Here is a 24,017-nt window from a genome sequence, read left to right as displayed (position 1 = left end):
CATTAACAACTGAAATTGTCTTTAGGCTGCCTTTTCAACATCATGTCAGGAAATGTTAGAGGTCAAGGTGATGTGGCTATTGCTGTAGTATCCTCTAGGATAGCAGCTACGTTTCTGCCTGGTGGAAAAACTACACATTCTCGATTCAAGATACCCATCCAAGTGGCCGAGGATACATTGTGCAACATCAAGAAGAACTCTAAGACGGCACATTTCACGAGGCAAGTGAAAGTTATTGTTTGGGATGAACGTCCAATGATTAGGAGAGAGTGCCTTGAAGTTGTGGACAGAACTCTTCCAGATGTCTTCAGCAACACTAAGCATTTTGGTGCCCCCCTGCCAGTACAGGCCTCAGTGACTGAGCTGCCAGCCCAAAACTCCATTCCGCCCACAAACTCCTTACTAGCCCTCTGGAAACCAGTACCTTCGGCCTAACATACTAGCTCAACAGAAATATGAAGGGAAATGTCAAAGGTTTCCTGAAGGATGGAACATCGCCCAAGAATGCTGTCATTAATAGCGTGCTTTGTTGAATGATGACTTCTGAGATAAATTCTCAGATTTTCCTTCTTAAAAATTGACCGCTGACTTTCTCTATATTAAAATTGTCTCTTTTTATCAACAAGAAATAGTCATCAAGAGGCAGCGAGCAGCAGAACACAACAAGACGCAACAAGACATAACAAGTAAAAACTTAATAAATCTCATCTTTAAAATTTAAATTGTTCTTATATTTTAAGAGTCATTCACATTTTAAACTTTAATAAAACCTTTTTGCACTTTTAATGCTGTGTGTTCTTCATCACAATAGAACCCAATTGGCAGGAACGGCTGCTCTGTGGGAGGACCACTAAGAGTGCATGGGGGGGAGGTTGTTTGGATATGCACTGAATGTGTGGGTGGGAGGGTAATGGCAAGGAGCAGAGTGAGGGGGGGTGAAGGTAGATGGGGCGACTGAGTGAACTGCCAGCGTACCAGGCGTGAGTGACTGCACTGCCAGCCCACGAGCCGTGAGTTAGTGAACTGCCAGCCCACCAGCTGTAAGTGACTGAACTGCCAGCCCAATAATCCATTCAGTCCACCCTCTTCCCCCTTCTCTCTTACAGTCTCACCTGTTTTGGGCAGAATTTCTGGCAGTTTCTCAGCCGCCAGCCTGCCAGGTCCGAGTGATTGTACTGCCAGGCCTCAGTGACTGAGCTGCCATCCCTCAGTGACTGTGCTGCCAGCCCAAAAATCCATTTGGCCCACAAATTCCATACTAGCCCTCTGGAAATCAGTACCTTCGGCCCCCAACACTCATACTAGCGCAACAGAAAGCCCCCCCCCCCCCCCTCCTCACTGGCCAGCAATATTGGAATTGGTGGAGAGGTGGAATATTGTGTTGGGTGTCCAGCCCTCCCGTGTGATGCTGGGACCCAACGGGTTCCACTTAGTCTAGTTTTTAATTAAAAATAGCTTAAAATAAGCTATTTTATGTTTAGAGATAAATGTTATTTTTTGATTAAGGTTAACAGAACCAAATTTCAAAAGTGGACGGCCATGTACAGCTAATACAATTTAGAATACTGTAAACCCTCATTACAACAGACCATAAGGGGGGGGGAGGGAAATAGTGTCCGTTATTGCTGATAATCCACTGGAAGCAAGTCTAATATGTGGCATTTCATGTGTAGAGACCCAGCAATAAAATTTACGCTGAGCAAGAAATGCATTGAGCAAGAAGTGCCTTTTTTTCAGCTGCGATTCAGGTGCCATTAATTCATAGCTACAAAGCTCCAAGGTCTCAGTACAGCAATACAGATAGTGGCGACAGGCATGGCTAAGAAAGCTGTGTGGGCTGGCGGTGCCATTGTCAGGCATGTGCCAGGGAAGCGGCCGTGGGTTGCATCGGTTGGTCTGTCCACTATAACTGAAATCCGTTATAAAGAGGTCCATAAAAACAAGGGTTTACTGTATTTATATTTTCAACTGTGGATACATTTCTAACCAACAATGGAATCTGAAACTTCCAAAATAATAATAATAAATTACCTGCACAGAAGACAATACATTATGCAGGGGACTCTTGAAGAATGGTCGCCAATTATGTTCTTTTGAGGTATCAAAACTTATGCTCATAGGACGACTTTGCTTTTGAATATTAAACCAGACCTATATGAATATATTTTGAAATTCATTATAGAGCTTTAAAAATCATTTTTTCTATTATACAATAATTAAAAGTACGTTATGCAATAATTAAACCTGTAACATTAGTCAAAGCTTGCCTACCATCTGTCAAATTTACAAAGATTTGTAAATTTGTACACTTTGTTTTTCCAGAAGAAAAGGAAAGCAACTGATCAAGGGAATATTAAGTCAGAGACTGCGAATCGGGCGGTAAATTGATATTCACAGCGGGCAACACCTCCAGATTATACGATAATGCTTTAAAGGTGAAAACCTCACCAATACCTGCTACAACCTAATAATGGTGAAGAACTTGCATTTTGCAGTTTTTGTATTGTCTTTAATTTTATTTAATGTATTTGCTTGAAATATTTATTAAATATATAATTAGTTTAGTTTAGAGATACAGCGTGGAAACCGGTCCTTCGGCCCACCCAGTCTATGCCAACGAGCAATCACATCACACACTAACACTAATCCTGGAGTGTTGGGCCTGCTGACTTTAACATCATGGAGCTGTGGTTTGCAAAGCTTCTAGCCGCGGGCGCTGACTTTAATATCGTGGAGGCCTGGGATCTTTTGCAGGTGATCGCCAGTGTTGGAGCTCCGCCCAGCTCAGCCGGTGGACTTTTAACATTGGTAGCCGCAGTCTCTGGTAGGAAGCGGCCGATTCGGAAACTCCAAGCCGCAGAGTGTGTTCCTCCATTCCAATGTCGGAGTTCCAATCAACCCGGCAAGAGGGCCTGTACATCGGGCCGTCCGCATTGGCGACTGTGGAGGGTTCAAAGGCCCCGACCACGGGTGAACAAAGAGGAAGATGACTGAACTTTATTGCCTTCCATCACAGGGTAAAACGTTGGTGGATGTTTATGTTAAACTCTATTGTGTATTGTGTTCTTTTTAATCGTATGGCTGTATGGTAACTCAAATCTCACTGTACCAATTGGTGCATGTGACAATAAATGTGAACTTGAACTTGAACACACTAGGGGCAATTTACAATTTTACTGAAGCCAATTAACCTAGAAACACGTCAGTCTTTGGAATGTGGGAGCATCCGGTGAAAAACCACATGGGTCATGGGGAGAACACAAACTATGCAGAGACTGCACCCGTGGTCAGGATAGAATCTAGGTCTCTGGTGCTGTAAGGTGGCAACTCTACTACCGTGCCATGCCACTGTGTGGAACATAATTTTTTTATAATGCTTATAAATCTTATTATCTTATAAATCTTATAAATGCTTAAAAAAATCTTAACATTTTTATTCACATGTCTGCATTATCTCCAAGTTACTTTTACAAACTTATTTTCTGTCTGGGTTTGAGCTCTCCATAATAGTAGTTATTTAATCTAATTGGTTGTTGTTTCAATAATGTTTCTGAAAGTTCATTTACATGTTTGTTCTCAATTGCTGTAGGTCCTACAATGTATTATACATTAATCTTTAAATGGTTCAAAAATCCGGAAATATCTTTAACGTGTTTGTGGGTACTGCAACCACTTTTGTTTGCTGTATGCAGTCATATTTTGGATACATAAATTAGATTAAATTATTTCCAAACTTGAAAATCATGCCAAATCATGCCAAAATATATCAATGCTTTAGAAAGGAAAGGAGAGGTGGAAGGGAATTAAAAATGACTAGATAGGGAGAGATAGACAGTTGCCATAATTATATATAATTTGGTAGTCAATATCTAATTTTCCATACATTCCCATTCCCACCCTTTAGAGATGAAACCAGTGAATAATAAGGTGGAGTCCACTTCATTTAAAGTTTTATTTGGACAGCCTGAGTAGATACATGACATATATGCACCATTTATAGTCTACTTATTAGACGCAAACTCAACATGCAGATGAAATTTTCAAAGCTTGTGGTTTAATTTGCTAATTATTATTTGCATAGCTTCTTTATGCACATTAATTGAAAAGATAAGATCTTATTTTCAAGAATACTCACATTTTCGTTATTGATCAAACAATCAGCACTTTGCAGTGGACAAAAAACATTAAATTGCTCATAGCAATCCCCAGTTTCAGGATTCCAAATCATGGTGGTCATTTTTTCTTGAATAATCACATAAGCTGTTGGGCCCTTTAAATAGAACATTAAGGATTATGACTTAGAATACCTTACGGATAAGGATATTCAAAGTACAACAAAAATACACAACTAAATTAACAACATGAGAGATATATTGTAGATAAAAAAAAGTTCAGGCACGAGGGTAGAAATATAAATTTGGAGAAATCCTCCAGAAATTGGCAGTAATTTTGTGAGAATTATGCTATTAGCTATGGAGCCTATTTTATAGAAAGGCCATACATAGGATTGACATTTTACTCCATCCTTCTAGATTATCACAATATTAGGAAGATAGCCCATAGGTTTGTGGGATTCAGGTATCTGAAATAACCATATAACCATATAACAATAACAGAACGGAAACAGGCCATCTCGGCCCTTCTAGTCTGTGCCGAACACTTAGTCTCCCCTAATCCCATCTACCTGCACTCAGACCATAACCCTCCATTCCTTTCCCAACTGAGTTCCACAATTATATGCGCGAGTCTGAGCATGTGCGAGAATGAGTACAGCTCATATGCATAGATTATATGGATATTGCCACATCCTCTCTTTTTTGACATTTTAGGATTACATTTCCAATCCAAAACAAAGCAGACCTAAACACTTTTCATAATATCACCGTAGTAATATGGTTTAACTTAACTGAATAAAACAACTGTTCTGTCTTATTTCACAATTTCAACCATAGCCATACTTGTGACTTGTTTCAATAACACAAAATAAATATTGCATGCTTTCTTCTCATAAGCATGTATGTACATCACAACAAAACACCTTACTTCTTGACTTACTCGCCGTATCTCTCCGGCGGTCTGACAACTCTTCCTGCCTAGTCTTTGTGATGGTGTTTCTTTCAGAAGTATCTGTCTTTTCAGGGTGTTCTGTGCATTCTGTGCATCACTTCTAGTTTTTTCTCTTGTGTCACTTTGTTTTTGTTAATTTTCTCTGTGTTCTGAGTTTCACAAGTTGCATTTTTTTTTTGGTGATGCATGTTGTGTTGGTTTTTTTTTCTGTGTCAGCTGGAAGGTACAATGTTTTCATACTAAGTTGTTGCCCTTAGCAGGAAAATGCTGCAGAATTCTTGAGATGCCCAAAGCGCTCATCCGTAAATAAACATGACGGTAATGTTATAGAGTATTGCGATAATAAATGTCTCAGACTGCCTGTCCAGGTGTTTTCTCTCCTTCGTGCCATGTCCCATTAGGACCCCTTCCAAAGATGCTGACGATTGTCAAAGTAGGAGGATCCTCTTGCTGCTTTTCCCCTTGAGACTAGAGGGCTACTCTGGAGAACTGGTTGCAAAGGTTTCTCAGTCTTCTCCGCATCTGGTAGTTTCTCTGTAGTTATGTATGGGGGTAGTTCTCTGGTCTTCTTCAGATCCACTCGATTACGTCGGATTAGAAGTCCTACCTCTGTCTCGACTTTGTATGATCTCTCATTCAGTCGTTTCTGAACTGTTGTTCTCTGCCATCTGGTATCTCCTAGTTTATAGGGTTTGAGTCTTACGACACCACCTTCTTCCAGGATTGGCAGATCCTTGGCATGTTGGTTGTAGATCTTTGACTGTTTACCTTGCAAAACCTTCATCTTTTTCCTCTCTTCCATGAGTATCTCAGCACCACGTGGTTTGAGGAGGTTTGATGTAGTTGGAAGTGTCATTCCTGTTCTCCTTCCATGTAGTCTTTGTGCAGGACTACTGTTCAATCCTTGCGCAGGGGTGTTGCGCAATTCCACTATTGCCAAGTAGTCATCTGTCTTGGAGTGACTGGTTTTCTTCAGCACTCGCTTAGCTACCTTGACTGCCGATTCCACCTTACTGTTAGCTTGGCTATGTCTTGGAGAAATTGTATAGTGGTCAAATTCCCATTTCCTGGCAAATTTGGCAAACTCTTCTGATGAGAACTGTGTCCTGTTGTCGTTTACCACAGTGCTGGGAATTCCGTATCTTGCGAAGTGGTTTTGAGTTTCACAACGACTGTCCTGCTGTTCCAGTCGTACAGTCTGTCTATTTCCCAGAAATTAGGTAGATAGTCAACTGTGATTAAATAATGCTTCCCCTCGTTCGAACATATCAGTTCCCGCTTTCTCCCATGGGCGATCTGTGAGGTGATGGGGCATCAGAGTTTCTTTCTGATTCTGTTGTACGTAGGTCCTGAAGGCTTCACAGTTTGAAATGAACTGCTTCACATTGGAGTTCATTCCGGGCCAGAAAATGCATTCTCTAGCACGTCTGAGGGTTCCTTCTACTCCCTGGTGAGAGGTGTGGAGTGTCTCTTTCATATCGTTGCATAGAGTGATAGGGATTACAACTCTCTCTTCTCTGAACACTAACCCGTCTTGCACACTCAACTCGTCTCTGACATTGAAGTACGGTTGTGCTGCCTCTGGGACTTCTGCTTTGTGATCTGGCCATCCATTTTGGATTAATTTCTTAACGGTCTGTAGTGTTTCGTCTTTCCTGGTATGGGCTTGCATGTGTTTGACCTTGTCCTCTCCCATGGTCAAGGACACATTACGTTGACATCAGTGAATCTGGTCGATCCTGTGGTGTCCGGGAGGTATGTTCGGGAGAGCATATCTGCTCGATGCATGTCTTTTCCCTTTACCCATTTGATCTCGATGTCATAGTGTAGCATCCTCATCATAATGCCCTGAAGACGTCTTGGTGCTCTATGCAGAGGCTGTTTGGCGATTACTTCCAATGGCTTGTGGTCACTCTCAATGATCACTCTCTGTCCGTAGGTGTACTGATGGAATCACTCGAGGGCAAACACTATTGCTAGTGCCTCCTTCTCAATCTGAGCATATCTCTGCTCAGTTGGCATCAATGCTCGACTCCCATAGGACAGTGGTTGTCTTTTCTGCATAAGTGTTGCACCTAGATCTGTCTTGCTTGCATCACATTGTATGGTCAGCTGTTCATCTGGTGAGTAGTAGGCCAGGATAGGTGCCATTGTCAACTGCTCTTTGATCTTTGACATTGCCGTGTCATGTTCGGATGACCATTCCCACTCTGCATCCTTGTGGGTCAATCTCCTCAATGGCTCGAATGTGTCCGACTACATTGACAGGAATCTTGCCAAGTAGTTTACACTGCCTTGTAATCTTTGGATTTCCGTTGGATTGGTCGGATTAGGCATCTCTAGGATAGCTTGGATCTTCTTCGGATCCGGTTTCAGGCCATGACTTGTAACTACATGTCCTAGAAATGTGATACAAGTAGTTTTCACTACCGACTTCTTCCGGTTCAGCTTGATGCCTTTGTCTGCATCGCTGAAGATCTGGCAGTCTTGCATCATGATTCCTTTCTGCATCTTCTGTGGCATCCCCTACTCTGAATAGGATGATGTCATCTGCAACACACATTCCACTCCCTTTAATCCTTCTAGGGCTTGTTGCAGCTTCTTCTGGGAGATCTCTGCACTTACTTTCAGTCCAAATGGTAACCTCTTCCAGCAATATCTCCCAAAAGGGGTGTTTATGGTTGTTAGGAAACTGCTCTCCTCATCTAGTTCACAGTGGAGGTATCCTGACTTCAGATCGAATTTGGAGAAAATCTTCACCTTGGACAGCTCAGGGAGTACGTCCTCTATGGCTGGTAGTCTGTGGATCTCCCTTTTGAGGACTTAGTTGAGGGGTCTAGGATCTATGCAGAACCTCAACTCTATGCTGTCCTTTTTCTCTGCAACGACCAGCCTGCTACACCACTCAGTTGGTTCTTCAACTTTAGTCAAGATGTCCTGCTCGAACAGCTTCATGAGACCATTCTTGACCTTCCCTTTCATGGCTACAGGTACCGGCTTTACAGGACACCCTCCATCTGCATTACCAACTTGACCTTGCCTGGTAGTCTCCCCGGTCTTTCGTCGTCAAAGACATCTGGGTAGCTCTTGAGTAATGAGTTAGCCTCTTGCAGGCTCTTGAAATTCTCGTAGTGAACCGTGATGGATTTAATCTGTTGCGCAGCTTTGCCGCTCAGGAGCGGTGTGAGCCAGCCTTCCTCTACTACTATGAAGTTAACACGGTACTTCTTCTTGTTCATCTTGTTCCGGAGTATGACTTTTGTCCTACCTTCCACCAGCAAGTTGGATCCGTTGTACGTCTTTAAGACGATTTTCTCTCATCTAATGCCCTCTTTGTTGGGTACAAGATCCTTGGGAATCACGTTAACACTGGCACCAGAGTCAATCTGAAACTTGATGGACTCTGTGCCGACCAGCATCTCAGCAAATAGGCCTGAAGAGGAATTGTTTCCGGCTGCATTGACCTCAATGCAACTCATAGACTCTGCGTCGAAAATGGAATGTGTGTCAGTGTCTCTACGACCTTGTGCAGACCCCGTTTCTGCGTGCTCTTCTTCCTCTGCTTGCAGCAGCAGGCGAATTGGTTCTGTAGTTCGCATCTGTTGCAGTCTTTCCCATATGCTGGGCATTCCTCCTTCCTGCGCTTGACTGATCCCTGATTCTTCCTCTGCAAAGGAAATTCAACCTTCTTTTCCCTCAGTTTGAATCGTTCCACCTTGTGTATTGTTGGCTCTTCGCTGATGACCTGCATTCTTGTCACTGTTAGAATAGAATGCCTTTCATTCAAACAGAATGGCCGAAATTTCATCCCTGCAGTCATGACATTACAAAGAAAAACCAAGACACGCACTTAACACAATTTACACAAACATCTATCACAGTGAAACTCCAACACCTCCTCACTGTGATGGAAGATAAAATTCTTACCTCCGAAGATCTACATATGTCCACAGTCTCTTGCAGTGTCAGATTCCTCTTCTGAAGGACTGTCTTACTAGTTGACTGGTCTGCAATACCAAGGACAATGCGATCTCGAATGAGGCTTTCTTTCAGGCAATCGCAGAAGTTGCATGTCTTAGCAAGCTCCTTCAGCTCTGCAACATACGATTCAATGCTTTCCCCTGGTTTCTGGTCTCGTGTATTGAAAATTAATCTTTCATACGTTTCATTAGTCTCTCCTATGATGGTGGTTGACATCTTGTCGATGATGACTTTCACATCTGTCTCACCTGCTACCGTTTCGAACATCAGGGTCTTGAGGATTCGCTGTCCTTCCGGTCCAACAGTATGCAGGAATACTGCTTTTTGATACTGTTTCTCCTTCTTTTCCAGTTCTGTTTTCACAGCATAATTTTTGTACATTTGTTTAAACATTTTCCACTCTTCTACCTGGTTCTCTTTGAGCTTTAGATTGAGTGGTGGAGCCACGTGGAAAGATGAACTGGTCTGCGCCATTTTGAAATATCAGAATATCCCCTCGCTGTTAATAGCTTACGTTATCTTTAAGCAGTCTCCCACAGCACGTCGTTTCAACCCTCGATCTCCACAGCACTGATTTACACACTGCATATTATCTTTGTGTGCTCACTGACCTGCATACCATTCCACTCATGCATGCAGCTAGTCCGGTCGCTGAGCATTGAAACACTGATTCCTGAAAGCTTTTCAAAGCATTTTTGCTAATCACCATAGCGTCCATTGGATCCACAAATTTTCACTTTCACCGCTGCCACCATGTTTTGATATGTGTCTGCTTACGATATAGGTAAAGCTAGCACATATTAGATGGAGGAAGATGGCTCCACACACACTCGTGTTGGGATCAAAAGCAGGAATGATTTATTTCCAAGTTAAAAGTCACTGACTGATTTCCATAATTATATGTGCGAGTCTGAGCATATGCGAGAATGAGTACAGCTCATATGCATAGATTACATGGATATTGTCACACCATGAGACCAAATGTGCAGAAGTGAGCATAATCCCAGTATATTTAGAAGACAGGTACAACGAACTGCAGATGCTGGTTTACAAAAAAAAACACAAAGTGCTGGAGTAACTCAGCAGGTCAGGCCACATCTATGGAGGACAATGTTTCAGGTCGGCCTTCAGGCCTTCAGTTCTTCTTCAGACTGAATTGTTAGAGCATGCTTACAGCAAAAAATACATATTTCTCCCAATCATAAAGTTTGCAAATATTCCAAGCGCTCTACTCTGCCCATCATGTATCCGATGCTTGCATTTAAAATAGGCATTCAAGAACTACATGTGCTGTCTAGGTAAAACTAATTTACTGGCATGGACTGTAATGAGAGAAGGCATAACCTTAATCAATCAGCTTATTGTCGCATGCTTGGTGTAATACTTCTCCCATGATAATTTTCCCTTTCCTGTTTGCTTCTCCTGACTCACTTCCATTTCTATTCAAGCCATCAAAATTACGTCACTTGTCCTAGTCGCCTGTGCCCAACAATTTAAACCTCTTTACCAATACCCAGGAGGCGACTAATTCTCACAAATCTCACTTCAGTGGGGCATGAGCTCAATATAATTGGCAACTTAAGTCTCTCTATTCAGCAACGTAGATCACTCCCTGTGATAAGATTAAATCAAAATAAATTTTAGGCCCAAAATAATTATTTGCAACTTCTTCAATTGCGTATGGCATGCACAACCTAAAGTTGTATGGCAACTTGTTCTATTTGATCTTATTTAATTGTGCACGCCAGGTTGATTGCATTCGTTGAAACAGGGCGGACCACGTGAAGGTTGAAATCTTCCACCCCTTCTTTGCAACGATGCGCTAAGATGGTGAAAAAGCATAACTGCAGTCTTGAGAGTAAACTCTCAATGACAGTGAGGCAGCACAATGGCGTAGTTGATAGAGCTGCTGCCTCACAGAACCAGAGACCCAGGCTTAATCCTCACTTTAGATGCTGTCTGTGCAGAGATTGCACATTCACCTGAGAGCACATGGGTCTCCTCCAAGTGCTCCGGTTGCCTCCCACATCCTCAAAGATGTGCAGGTTAATAAGTTAATTTGTCTCTGTAAATTCCACCGAGTGTGTAGGGAGTGAGTGCAAAACTGGGATAACTTAGAACTAATGAATGGGTAATCAGTGATGGGCCAAAGGGCCAGTTTCCCTACTATATCTCTAAACTAAACTAACTAATTCATAGATTTAGAAAAACCAATGCTACCATCATTTCCCAGGCTCTTAGATATTTTCAGTCAGCTCCATTAGCAGACCACATTGTTTGCCCACCCAACATCAGGCACCTGAAGCAGATGCTCTCTTCCATATCTGTTGTGAAAGGCACACAAATCTGTTGATTGCTAGGCACACAAGAAAAAGGTTTCAAAGATGTGCTTAAAGCTTCCCAGAAGAAATGCACCATCCCCATTGATTTCTGGACACCTCTGGTCCAAGTCTGCTCAAAGCAGAGAAAGAACATTTGGGATGGTATTGAGAAACTCAAGGCTTTGCATTGAGAGTCCACAGAGAAAGACGACTCATGCTAATTCGACTCGTACAACCATCATTTCATCACTATTATTTTCAAACCAGTAAATTTGAAAAATATTTTAAAAGCATTGCGATCAAATTGTCTGCATGCCTTAATTCTTAATCTTCCTAGCTTTTCTCTACGTTAGATTGGAAAACAGCAAGTTGAACTTACTTCGAGAATTGAAGTTCCTAAGAGTACATACGCATTCATTTTCATGTACAAGAAATAGTTACAAAGAAGAACTGCATGATCCTCTTTACCTCCAAGTATTAGATTAAGAAATTGCTGAAAGAAATCAACATGAATTGGGAATTTATTTATTTGTTGACAGATTACTTTGCAATAAAAATTGATCATGAATGAATTGCAAATATGATTATAATAGTTGATTCATGGCTATAAATTTATATGGAAAACCATCAAACCTACCATAAATCCTCATGCAAACTATTAATAATTAAAGCTATCACAGGAGTATTAATAATGTAATTGACCATTTTATAGTTCTTCCTCTTCCCTTAAAATACATAATTATTGCTTACCTGTGATGTCAACCAAATATTGCAAGCATCGGAAAATCCTAAATTATCTGGAAGGTACGGAATCAAGGAGACAAATCTAGCTACAAGATTCTAAAATGGAAAAAATACATCAATTATTTTGTGTTGATTATGTTCTAAATGTATAAATGGATACAATTAGTTCCTTCAAAAACTGCCAATCATTTTACATGCTTTTATTCATTTAGGTACAATAAATTCTCAGCAGGGAACAATAACAGCCAAAAAACCCAAAAGAAATTTAAATATGTTTGAACATCTAAGTTCGATATATATACATAATTATAATACTACTTCTACCCTTCATGTCTCCGATGCTCAATAACAAGCTTGGTGTACAATAGTTTTGTAATGACAGGGTGATTTACCTGGAAACAATTCAAAGGTGGCATTTGGAGGAATTGTGTAAAGAGATAGCAAGTCTAAAATGAATGCAGTATGATTGAAGGTACCATCCTGGTTTATCATGCTAAATTATATTATGTGGGAGGCAGTGGGAAGCAGAAAGAAGATCATTTTCCATGTTAACAGCAGAAAAAAATTGTTGCCAGTGTTAAAGAAGTTGAGATTGGTGCTGACGGTGGGAGGTGTGCTCATGGGACTGTAGTTTGCAGCTTGTGCATTAAGGTCGACGTGTGTGCTTGAATGACTTAATCTAGTCAGAAAATATGAACACAGTTGCATTTTCACTTTCATTTTATCTCACCCACCTACCCACATTTAGCCTATTATTTCACGTTCAACCACAAATTTGAGAAGCACTGTTGCTTACTTTCTTTGAGCTTCCGTATATTCCAAACCATCCAACTATTAGGATCACTGAGTGAAACATGCAGATGGTAATGACCGTCTGCACATGTTCTCTGCCTGAAAATTATACCTGCCCTTCACTGAACATATTTTCAGCTATCAAAAGATATACGTCCAGGCATAATTGCAATTACTTGAATTTCAATGGATACTTTTACACAATCCGATTTCACTCAGTGTCTCACAATTTATGTGAACATGAGCAGATTATGATGGCAGGGACAATGTAAAGAGTTCATATCATAGGACATGCTCCACTTTGAACTTTGCTCAGCTATCCACAGTGTAATTGAGAGTCAGCAGTAAATGTATGATATAATGAAAGGTTTTCTATAATGGTCGAGAGACTCAGATATTTGCGGATTAATAGCACAGGAAAATGTGTGAATGTCGCTCATGGACAAAGAGGCCAGCTCTGCCCCACTTCATTCATGATGACACAACCCTGATTGGACTGATCCAGGATAGGGAGGAATCTGCCTACAGACAGGAAGTGACACAGCTGGTGTCCTGGTGCCTTCGTAACAACCTGGAGCTCAATGCTCTTAAGACAGTGGAATTGATGGTAGACTTTAGGAAAGCTCCCCCTCCCCACCCCTCACTTACCATCAACAACACCACAGTGATATCCGTGGAGTATTTTAAGTTCCTTGGAACCACCATCTCCAAGGAACTTAAATGGGAGGCCACCATCGACTCCACAATCAAAAAGGCCCAACAAATGATGTACTTCCTGCGGCAGCTGAGGAAGCATAATCTGCCACAGGCAATGATGGTCCAGTTCTATACTGCCATCGTAGAGCCTGTTCTCACCTTCTCCATCATGGTCTGGTTTGGCACAGCCACCAAGCACAACATCTGGAGGCTGCAGCAAATGGTTCGATCAGCTGAGAAAGTTGTTGGCTGCAACATTGACGAACTGTACACCGCAAGGGCCAGGAAGCAAGTGGGTAAGATCATCTCTGACCCCTCTCACTCTGACCACAAACTCTTTGAAGCACTTCCCTCTGGAATGCGGCTCCGGACTGTCAAAGCTGCCACAGCCAGATAAAAAAAAAGCTTTTTTCTACGAGCAGTAGCTCTACTCAATAACCAAAAGTCTGTAGCCTCCTTTTACTCTGGTATTTTATTTCATTCACATGTTTAAACTATAATGTTTTATTCTTAATGTTTTAATGTTTTATGTTTTATTCTTAATTGTTTACTGTATGTCGTGTTGTTACTTGCGAGCGGAGCACCAAGGCAAATTCCTTGTATGTGTACATACTTGGCCAATAAACGTATTCATAAACTTCATCAACTCATAAACCATATGAGGCATGACCACAGTATTTTTATTTTGGCATAAATGCTTTCTTAAACAGGATGACAGATACCTTTGCCTACACCAAGCAAAGCGGTACCCGGATGTGGCGTAGAAGGACGAGAAGCCGAAGCGAAGAAGTGGAAGCCAAATAAACGAACGGAAACGAAGCCGAAAAGCCAAATAACCCAAAGTGTACAAAGCTGAAAAGCCAACTAACCGAAAGGGCGGGATGCCTAAAATCTCACCGAAAGGGCGGGACGCCTATAAGGCAACTCACCGAAAGCCCGCAATGCCGAAATGCCAACTCACCTAAAAGCCACTCTGCCGAAAAGCCAAATAGCGGACATGAATTCGCCAGGGGGCGGGACTTGTCAGCGACTGGTCCAGACCCCTGCGTCCATCACATCACTGGCCGGTGGAGACGGGAGGGTGGTAGTCATTTTCCCACACAAGCCATAGGTGACTGGGCACTCTGAACCCAAGCACCAAGGTGTAAGTGGCCGAAGGAGCGCATCTCTTGGGACAGCCCCCACTCTCCCACGGCCACGGTCGCCCTCCACCTTGTCTCTCCCATGCGGCCACACTGTGACTGGCTGTGGGTCGGCAGTGCACACACACACACATGGGGCTGGGTGGAGCAGAGTTGGAGACAGTCTGGTCCCACCGCCCACCCAGAGTCAATGACCGTGATGCGCTGCCAATGCACCCCAACCCCCACACCAGGGTGATTCACCCCCCCGACGCCCGGACCCCGACCAACACACGGGGTGATTCACTCCCCGACAGCCAAACCGGCCTCGACTTGAAACGTCACCCATTCCTTGTCTCCAGAGATGCTACCTGTTCCGCTGAGTCACTCAAACTTTTTGTGTCCATCTTCGTTTAAAACAGATTACAGATTATTTTGTGCATGGGAGCTTGTTGGTGTTTTGTGCATGGGAGCTTGTTGTGTGCATTACGCAGGCAACCAGACAGTATTACTGTCTTTAAACAATAAATAAAATGTGCATCTTGGTGTGGGGGAGGGGGGGGGGTGGGGGTGGTGGAGCAGATAAAATTGTTTCTTGTCATGATGCACACTTATCAATGGCCCGCCAGGGGATTTGTGTGTGTGTCCCCATGTTTTAAAAGTGATTTACTATGGCTGCCAATGCCCCAGGCCATCTGTCCCCGCAGCCAGGGGGTGGGGTGAATCACCCAGTGTGGGTGTCGGGGAGTGAATCACCCCGTGTGTGTGTCGGGGTCCAGGGGTCGGGGGGGTGAATCACCCTGGTGTGGGGGCCGGGGTCCAATGGCGGTTCATCGCGGTCAGTGACTCTGGGTGGGCGGAGGAACCAGACTGTCCCTAACTCTGCTCTATCTGGCCCCGTGTATGTGTGTGTATGCGCGCTGCCGACCCACAGCCCATAACAATGTAGCCGCACGGGGGAGATGAGGCGGAGGGCGGCCGTGGCCGTGGGAGAGTGGGGGCTGTCCCGAGGGATGCGCTACTTCGGCCGCTTACACATTGGTGCTCCAGTTCCGAGTGCCCAGTCACGTACGGCTTGTGTGGGAAAATGACCCCCACCCTCCCGTCTCCACCGGCCAGTGATGTGATGGACGCTGGGTTCTGGACCAATTGATGCCAAGTCCCGCCTCCTGGCAACATCATGTCCAATATTTGACTTTTCGGCATAGCGGCCTTTCGGTGAGTTGGCTTTGAAGCAGTACGGCCTTTCGGTGAGTTGGCGTTTCAGCATTGCGGCCTTTCGGCGAGTTGGCTTATAGGAGTCCCGCCCTTTCGGTTAGTAGGCTTTTAGGCGTCCCGCCCTTTCGTTTAGTTGGCATTTTGACTTCGTATGCTTTCAGTTATTTGGCTTTTCGGCTTTGTGTCCGTTCGGTTATTTGGCTTACACTTCTTTGCTTCAGCTTCTCGTCCTTTGACGTCATGTCCGCACACGAGCACAGCATCACAGATCAGCACCAAACTGTTCCCCAGTTGTGAGATAGAAAAATTGCACTATTTGCCCATGGGAAAGATAATGGTAAATGCAGATATGGTAAGTGGATTTCCAATCAACATGATGATGCGTCTCATGTTGCTTTCTATTAGGGAAATCTGTCCCTGTTCATATGTAAATGGAACAATATATAGTAAAGCTCACGCGTCTGTTGTAGTTCCTGACTCAAAAGTAAACTCCCCCCAGTTGCCTTAGATGTCATGGCTTCTCTTTCACTGGCCATGATTGCACAACGTCATCCTTCTAACCCCACTGGTTCTTTTCGTCACAATCTCTAATAATTTCCCGAGTGATTACCAGAATCATCTTTGAGGATTCACTTGACTGCACCCTCTTGTTTTTCCCCATCTGTTCATTGACAAAACTGTAATTCTGATTAGGTACCAGATAAAAGATGGAAATGATGTTCTCCTTTTACGTTTAACACTTGCCCTCCACTATCACTGACAACATTCTACCAGCCTATCCCCCTTATAACCCCGACCTCTCACTTCTGTACTATACTTTCTCAAGGTAAAGTCATTTTATAAAGCCTTCATTCTCACAAGATGATTTTAGCTACATAACGCAACATGTAGAACCAGGCCTTTAATAAGCCACTAAGTGTGGTGCTATGATATCATGGCTAACGGTGAACCCACCATAGAGATATTAGATTTCATTCATCTGTGTAAGTAAACACTAACACTCTGCAACACTTACTTATGTGACTCTGGAATCATGCAAATGGAAAAGGTCAGCAGAATACAAATGTCATCAGGCGAGTCACCTGAAATACCTGTGTTCCACATAAGCATGCTGATAGAAGATCTACACACGGTTATCTATACTATTACTAAAACTTTCATCTTGACCACTTCTGGTCTGCATTGTAATTACATTTGTGCAAAATCGCTACTCTATATCGCTAGTATTTTTTTTGCCACCTTACTCACCGTTCTCCTCTGCTCCAAGCGACTTCCGATCGGTGAAATATGAGAAAAGGTATGAAGGTTTAATAAATTGTGAGACCAGCAGATTGGTCTTCTCACCTATCTGTCATGATGAAGTTAACGCCCTTTCCGTACCCGCTGGAGAATAGAGTCCCGGAGTCGGGGCTGAGTAATCAAGCCATGTTGATTGAGTCAGCAAGAATGGAGTCGGGTAAGCCGCTGTGTGGAGTCAGGAAAGCCGCTGTGTGGAGTCGGGAGGTGCTGTGTGGTGCCGCGGCCGGTGGCTGCTGAGTGGAGTCCCTCCCCCCCCACACACCCTCCTCCCTCTTCCCCACACCCCCCAACGGGTCCCACTTTGTCTAGTAGTTAATACATTTGGGCTAATTGTACATTAAAAGGGAGATGTAAACTAATTTAGAATCAGGAACAAAAAAGTAAAAAAATAATTCAGAGCATTCAGTATCCCTTGGAGTTATGTAGGCCAAATAAAAATAGCAGAGATAATATATTGCTGTATTTATTGTGTACATGGAAATGTTTGTTCATTTTTTAATATGCACATGTAATATAATTGAGAACCTCCAGAATCCATATTTTCAGAGAACATTGAAACTTATCAGGATCAAGGATGTGGAGTAAGTATTTCAGGTGATAGTAATTAGGTACAATCTAATTGATCAAATCTAGACTTGCACATTAGAGTTGCCAGAAAGAGATAATGCAGGGAAAGAGATGTAGCGGTGGCAGCGGGTTACTTAGCCAAGGATGGGGATGAGCATCTCTTTCATAATGTTGCACTTTTATTGTCTCCACTTTATTTGTTAGCTCCAGTTCAAATAAATAATTAAATGTGACGTACAAAGGTTGCCTCTGGATTCTCTGGAAATACGTCAAGTAGCTCTTGTGGTGGACTAAGCGGCCTGATGTATCTCGTAACAATGCCAACTCTGCATTCACTGTCAATGATATTGACAACAACTCTTCTCTTTGGATAAAGATTACGAATCTCCTTTTGAAATGTATATGCCAAGTGTAAAATCTCCTCATCTTCTATTGTTTCTAACTAAAAAATTGTCAAAAAGGAAAATGGTATTAAAGCTCACTTTAAGAAACAACGGTATTGTTTCAATGTATTAATAGATAGAAATAAATAAATATCTATTCCTAAATAGATTACTAACCTGCCATAGAGGGGGTTGTTTGTCTTCCTAAGGCAATAACACAAGTTTAGAAAACAATTACAATTTACAATAAAGTACATCAAAGAAAATGCATCAATCAAATCTATGTACCATGAAAAATATCCATGTTTTTTACAGAGGATAATAATTATAATAATTAAGAAGATAATAATTATAATTGTTTCAAATTTGAATTGTACATTTAATTAAATTGCAATGAAATAAGGACTTACGTTGTCTGAACAAGAAACTTGAGGATCCAGGGTAATAAAAATTGTTAAAAGTGAGCTTTCTGCAAGTCCAAATTCATAAAACTGTTCACAATAACCTGTATCTATTTTCTTCCATGTGTATCCTAGTAACATTACTGGGGTGTCTAGTCTGAAAGTTCCACTGACCTAAGAAATATGCATTTACAAAACAAAAATGTTTTAAAAAAAAACAATGATGTTTGGCACTCTTACTTTATAATGATTCAATTAGAAACCAATACCTTTGATTGTTCCAGGATAGTACTGAAAGGGATAGAAATGGATCCCAGCCAATTCTGGATATGTGGCTTCATTCTGCATGTCTCAGGGCAGTCGGTCTATGATCAAAGATATTAATTAAATTATTTGTTTACTCATTATATCAAACTAAAAATATCTCATTTAAAAGTAAGCAAAGCAAACATGATTTTGTAGAATTAACAAAATGTGGATGAACTTTTTCCAATTCAATTTCATGAATTTGTTCACAGGAAGAAAACAAAATGACATCAAATTGATGAAGAGGATTAATTTTGGTGATTACCATACTGTCCTTATACAGCAAGTGCTTATATTCAAAATCGGTTCAAAATGTGCTTATCAATGAAAGATCAACCACATCTTTCTTTTTATGTGGAGTTTTGTGAAGCAATAAATGATGATAAATGTGAAAAAATAATATGATAAAATGTGAGTTGATGACAGGAGACCTGTAACATGAGACAAAAAAGCACAGCAAAACACTAGAAAAGAGATAAATTGATACATAACACCTAAATCATCAGGAATGAGGCTACCGTATCTGCCTCAACCACCACCTCCAGCAACATGTTCCAGCCACTCACCACCCTCCATGTAAAAATGCTGCCCTGCACACCTCCTTCAAACTTTATTCCTCTCAAGGTAAAGCGATGCTCTCTGGTATTTGATTTTTCCGTTCTGGGAAAAAGGTTCTGACTGTCTACCCTATCCATGATTCTCATAATTTTATATAGTTCTATCAGGTCTGCCTGCAGCATCAGTGTTCCAGAGAAAACAATCCAAGTTAACCCAACCTCTCCCTGTCGGTTATACCCTCTAATCCAGGCATGATTCTGGTAAACCTCCTCTGCACATTCCAAAGCCTCAACATTTTTCCCTGTAATGGGGTGATCAGAACTGCACGCAATATTCCAAATAAAGCCTGATGAAAGTCCTATAAAGCTGCATCATAACTTTTTTGACCCTGATGAAGTGGACGGACATGAACTTAAAGGGCCTGTCCCATTGCAGTGACCTAATTTGCGAGTTTAGAAGAGTTTGCTCTCGACTCAAACTCGCAGCATGGTCGACACGTGGTAATAGGAGGTTGTGGGGGTCACTGGAACTCTCCTTCATGCTTGAGGGAAGTTCCTGCATACTCGCAGCCTCAGTTTGGTCGAGTAAAATTTTCAGCTTGCTGAAAAATTTTCCACAAGTAAAAATTGGTCAGCATGGTTCTTTTGAACTCGAAAAGTGCAGTGGAGTGGGGTCACTAGGCAGTCGAGGTAGCCGTAGGCAATCTCCTTTGCTGATCGGGCATTTTAATTGGCTCATTGGAGTTTTCAGAACCATGGAAAACCAAGTGGTAATGTTAAATGCCCGCTAAACTTTATTAAAAGTTGTCTGGCTTCTCAAAAGTGTCTCCACTCTTTCTCCCCCTCTTCTCCCCCCTTCTCTCCCCTTCTCTCCCCCTCTGCCCCCCCCCCCCCCCCCCCCACCACCTCTCCGCGCTCTCTAAAGGACTTACCGTAACTATGCCAGCCGTCTTTTACCTTCCTGTCCATCATGGGTGTGAATTTCAGATAGTGCACCCCCACTTTCCCTGGCCCCGCCTTTGTGGTGTGTGTGTGTGTGTGTGTGTGTGTGTGTGTGTGTGTGTGTGTGTGTGTGTGTGTGTGTGTGTGTGTGTGTGTGTGTGTGTGTGTGTGTGTGTGTGTGTGTGTGTGTGTGTGTGTGTGTGTGTGCAGCAGACGGTCGATTCGGCTCGCGGTTTCATCGTTGACCGTCGATCCAGCTCGAGGTTTTTTAGGCGAGTGCCCTCGAGCTTGAAGGTCGAAGACAGTCGCTGAAAAGTCACGTCAGTGGGACAGGCCCTTCAGTAGTAGGTATAAAGAAATTCCTAGATTATTTTCTAAATGGGAGGAGGATCCAGACACCGAAAGGTCAAAGGGACGAGAGTGCTGGTGCATGATTCACAAAAGGTTCATTTGCAAGTTGAATCAGCAGCAAGGAATATTGTATTATGTCTATTTTCTTACCTGTGGAATAGTAAGAGTTAAGCTATCAAATACATTAATTAATATTTTGTCCTTCATTTTGCATAAGGCTGCACTGTTGTAATCTCCATTGGGTGATCTATAATAAAAGAAATATGATAAAGCTTTCATAAATTAACCAACACCAAACATTTAAAAAAATCAGTTGCATTAAAATTATGGCATCACTCTTTCCTATCATTAAACTTTGCAGTTACTGTGGAGTTATTCTTTTACATTGATTGTCATTCTTTGGGGAGAAAAGATGTTATCATCATTAGCCAAAGTTCCAAGGCACGTAAGAATGGAATCCAATCATTTTATTTACTGACTGGTCGATAAAACCAGTTAGCAAATAAAATGATTGGATTCCATTCTTGAATGCCTTGGAATTTTGGCTAATAATATATCATTTTATCTTCCCAAAGAATGACTTGCAATATGAAAGAATAAGTACGGAGTTACAACAACATTCAATCTTACCCAGGATATATATCAGTGATTTGGATGAGAACATACATGGCAAGATTAGCAAGTTTGCAGATGATACAAAAGTGGGTGGTATTGCAGATAGTGAAGTTGGTTGTCAAAAATTGCAGCAGGATCTTTTTCGGTTGGCCAGGTGGGTTGAGGAATGGGGAATGATTGATGAAATTTAATACAGAGAAATGTGATGTGTTTTGGGAAGCCTAAAATGGACAGGACCTACACAGTGGGACTCTGGGAAGTGTAGAGAAGAAGGATCTAGGCGTGCAGGTGCATAGTGAAGGTGGCATCCCAGGGAGAAGCAGTGGTCAAAAAGGCTTTTGGCACATTGGTCTTCATTAATCAGAGTATTGAGTATAGAGGTTGGGAGGTCATGTTGCAGTTGTATAAGACGTTGGTGAGGCCAACATCTTATATAACTTAAAGTATTCATAAGATCATGTGATAGGAGTATGCGAATGGCATGTTTGCCTTCATAACAAGAGGAGTTGAGTATAGGAGCAAAGAGGTCCTTCTGCAGTTGTACAGGACCATAGTGAGACCACACCTGGAGTATTGTGTGCATTTTTGCACCCCTAATTTGAGGAAGGACATTCTTGCTATTGACGGGGTGCAGCGTAGGTTCACAAGGTTAATTCCCGGGATGGCGGGTCTGTCATTTGCTGAAGGAATGGAGAGCCTGGGCTTGTATACTCTGGAATTTAGAAGGATGAGAGGATATCTTATTGAAACATACAAGATTATTAAGGTTTTGGACACGCTAGAGGCAGGAAACATGTTCCCGATGTTGGGGGAGTCCAGAACCAGGGGCCACAGTAAGAATAAGGAATAAGGGATTTAGAACGGAGATAAGGAAACACTTTTTCACACAGAGAGTTGTGTGTGGAAATTTCTGCCTCAGAGGGCGGTGGAGGCCAGTTCTCTGAATACTTTCAAGAGAGAGCGTGATAGGGCTCTTAAAGATAGCGGAGTCAGTGGATATGGGGAGAAAGCAGGAACAAGGTACTGATTGTGGATGATCAGCCATGATCACGTTGAATGGCGGTGCTGGCACGAAGGGCCGAATGTCCTACTCCTGTACCTATTGTCTATTGTCTATTGAATAGAATTATGGACCTGACCCACTGAGGCGATTTTTCAGACGAACTGCTGACGACTGTCAAGTTTCCGGCAGTCGCCTGAAAAACCGGCAACTGGAAATGCGACTGTCAGAGTGCAACACACACACACATTGCTTCCTTCACCAGCCCGTTATGCAGGCAGGGGACAGGGCAAGTGGGGAGAGTGCCGTCTGAATGAAATTCACACGGTGCAAAGCCAAGGTGATACAGACAAACATGTACGGTAAGTCCTTTCAAAGAGGGAGGGAGAGGGGGGGGGGGGGGGGGGGGGGGGGGGGGAGAGGGGGGAGAGGGGGGAGAGGGGAGAGAAAGTGGTAGAAGGAGGGAGAAGGAGGCAGAAGGAGGGAGAAGGAGTGGAGACAACTTTTAAGAAGCCAGACAACTTTTAAGAAGCTAGAGATACACGGGTGTGAAGCTCGGCGGACATTTAACATTACCAGTCGGTAACTACTGCTTACGTTTTTTTCCCCAGTGTACGGTAAATCCTTTAAAAGTGGGAATGGGAGGGGGGATAAGGGGGAGAAGGGGGGAGAAGGAGTGGAGACAACTTTTAAGAAGTCAGAGATACACGGCTGTTAAGTTCGGCAGACATTAACATTACCGGTTGGCTGTCTGTGGTTCTAAAAACTACTGCTTACGTTTTTTTTCCCCCCAATGAGCAAATGAAATTCACCAGTCAGCATCGGCTACACCCTACAACCTAGAAACTATAAGAACTTTCGACCTCCTGGCAACCCACTAGGACCTCCTGGCGACCCTCCTATGACACGAGAATTCTTGCTACTCTGCATGGCGGCTTCATTCTATTCGTCGCAAATTTTTCAACATGTTGGAAAATATGCGGCGGCCATAATGAGGCTACGACCAGTTCCCAGAATGCAGGAACTCCATGCCACTATGAAGGCGACTCCCCGGCAACTGCCCGCGAACATGTGATGACCATGTGGCGACTGCCATCTCCTAAAAAGTCACCTAAGTGGGACAGGCCCATTGGGCCATTCGGCCAATCAAGTCTTCTCCGCCATTCAATCATGGCTGATTCAATCATCTATCTCTCCTTCCTAACCCCATTCTCCTGTCTTCTCCCCATAATCTCTGACACCCATACTAATCAAGAATCAATCTATCTCTTCCTTAAATATATCCAATGACTTTGCCTCCACAGCTTTCTGTGGCAAAGAATTCCATAGAATCACTACCCTCTGACTAAAAAATTCCTCCTCATCTTCCGAAAAGAACATCCTTCAATTCTGAGGCTATGACCTCTAGTCCTAGACTCTCCCACTAGTGGTAACATCCACTCTATCCAAGCCTTTCACTATTTTGTACCTTTCAATGAGGTCCCTCCTCATTCTTCTAAACTCCAGCGAATATTGAGCCAGTGCCATCAAATGCTCATCATATATTAACCTACTCATTCCTGGGATCATTCTTGGAACCCTCCTCTGGACCCTCTCTAGTGCCAGCACACCCTTCCTCAGATATGGTGCCCAAAATTGCTCACAATATTCCAAATG

General features: G+C 42.7%; 1 protein-coding gene across 1 annotated transcript in view; it reads right to left on the bottom strand.

The window, feature by feature from the left end:
- LOC129704367 (protein CC2D2B-like) overlaps positions 1-24,017 on the bottom strand; it is a 244,759-nt gene that overhangs the window by 21,981 nt on the left and 198,761 nt on the right. The window contains exons 36-44 of the mRNA XM_055647454.1: positions 20,897-20,993; positions 18,860-18,955; positions 18,600-18,764; positions 18,367-18,393; positions 18,045-18,248; positions 12,120-12,209; positions 11,749-11,862; positions 4,136-4,270; positions 2,032-2,151 (exon numbers count right to left, since the gene is read on the bottom strand). Of these exons, the coding sequence (XP_055503429.1) occupies positions 2,032-2,151; positions 4,136-4,270; positions 11,749-11,862; positions 12,120-12,209; positions 18,045-18,248; positions 18,367-18,393; positions 18,600-18,764; positions 18,860-18,955; positions 20,897-20,993 (1,048 nt within the window). The remainder of the gene's footprint in view (positions 1-2,031; positions 2,152-4,135; positions 4,271-11,748; positions 11,863-12,119; positions 12,210-18,044; positions 18,249-18,366; positions 18,394-18,599; positions 18,765-18,859; positions 18,956-20,896; positions 20,994-24,017) is intronic.

This window comes from Leucoraja erinacea, chromosome 15 (assembly GCF_028641065.1).
Source record: "Leucoraja erinacea ecotype New England chromosome 15, Leri_hhj_1, whole genome shotgun sequence".
Taxonomy (NCBI): domain Eukaryota; kingdom Metazoa; phylum Chordata; class Chondrichthyes; order Rajiformes; family Rajidae; genus Leucoraja; species Leucoraja erinaceus.
The sequence above is the reverse complement of the archived record's forward strand: the minus strand, read 5'-3'. Positions and strand labels throughout refer to the sequence as shown.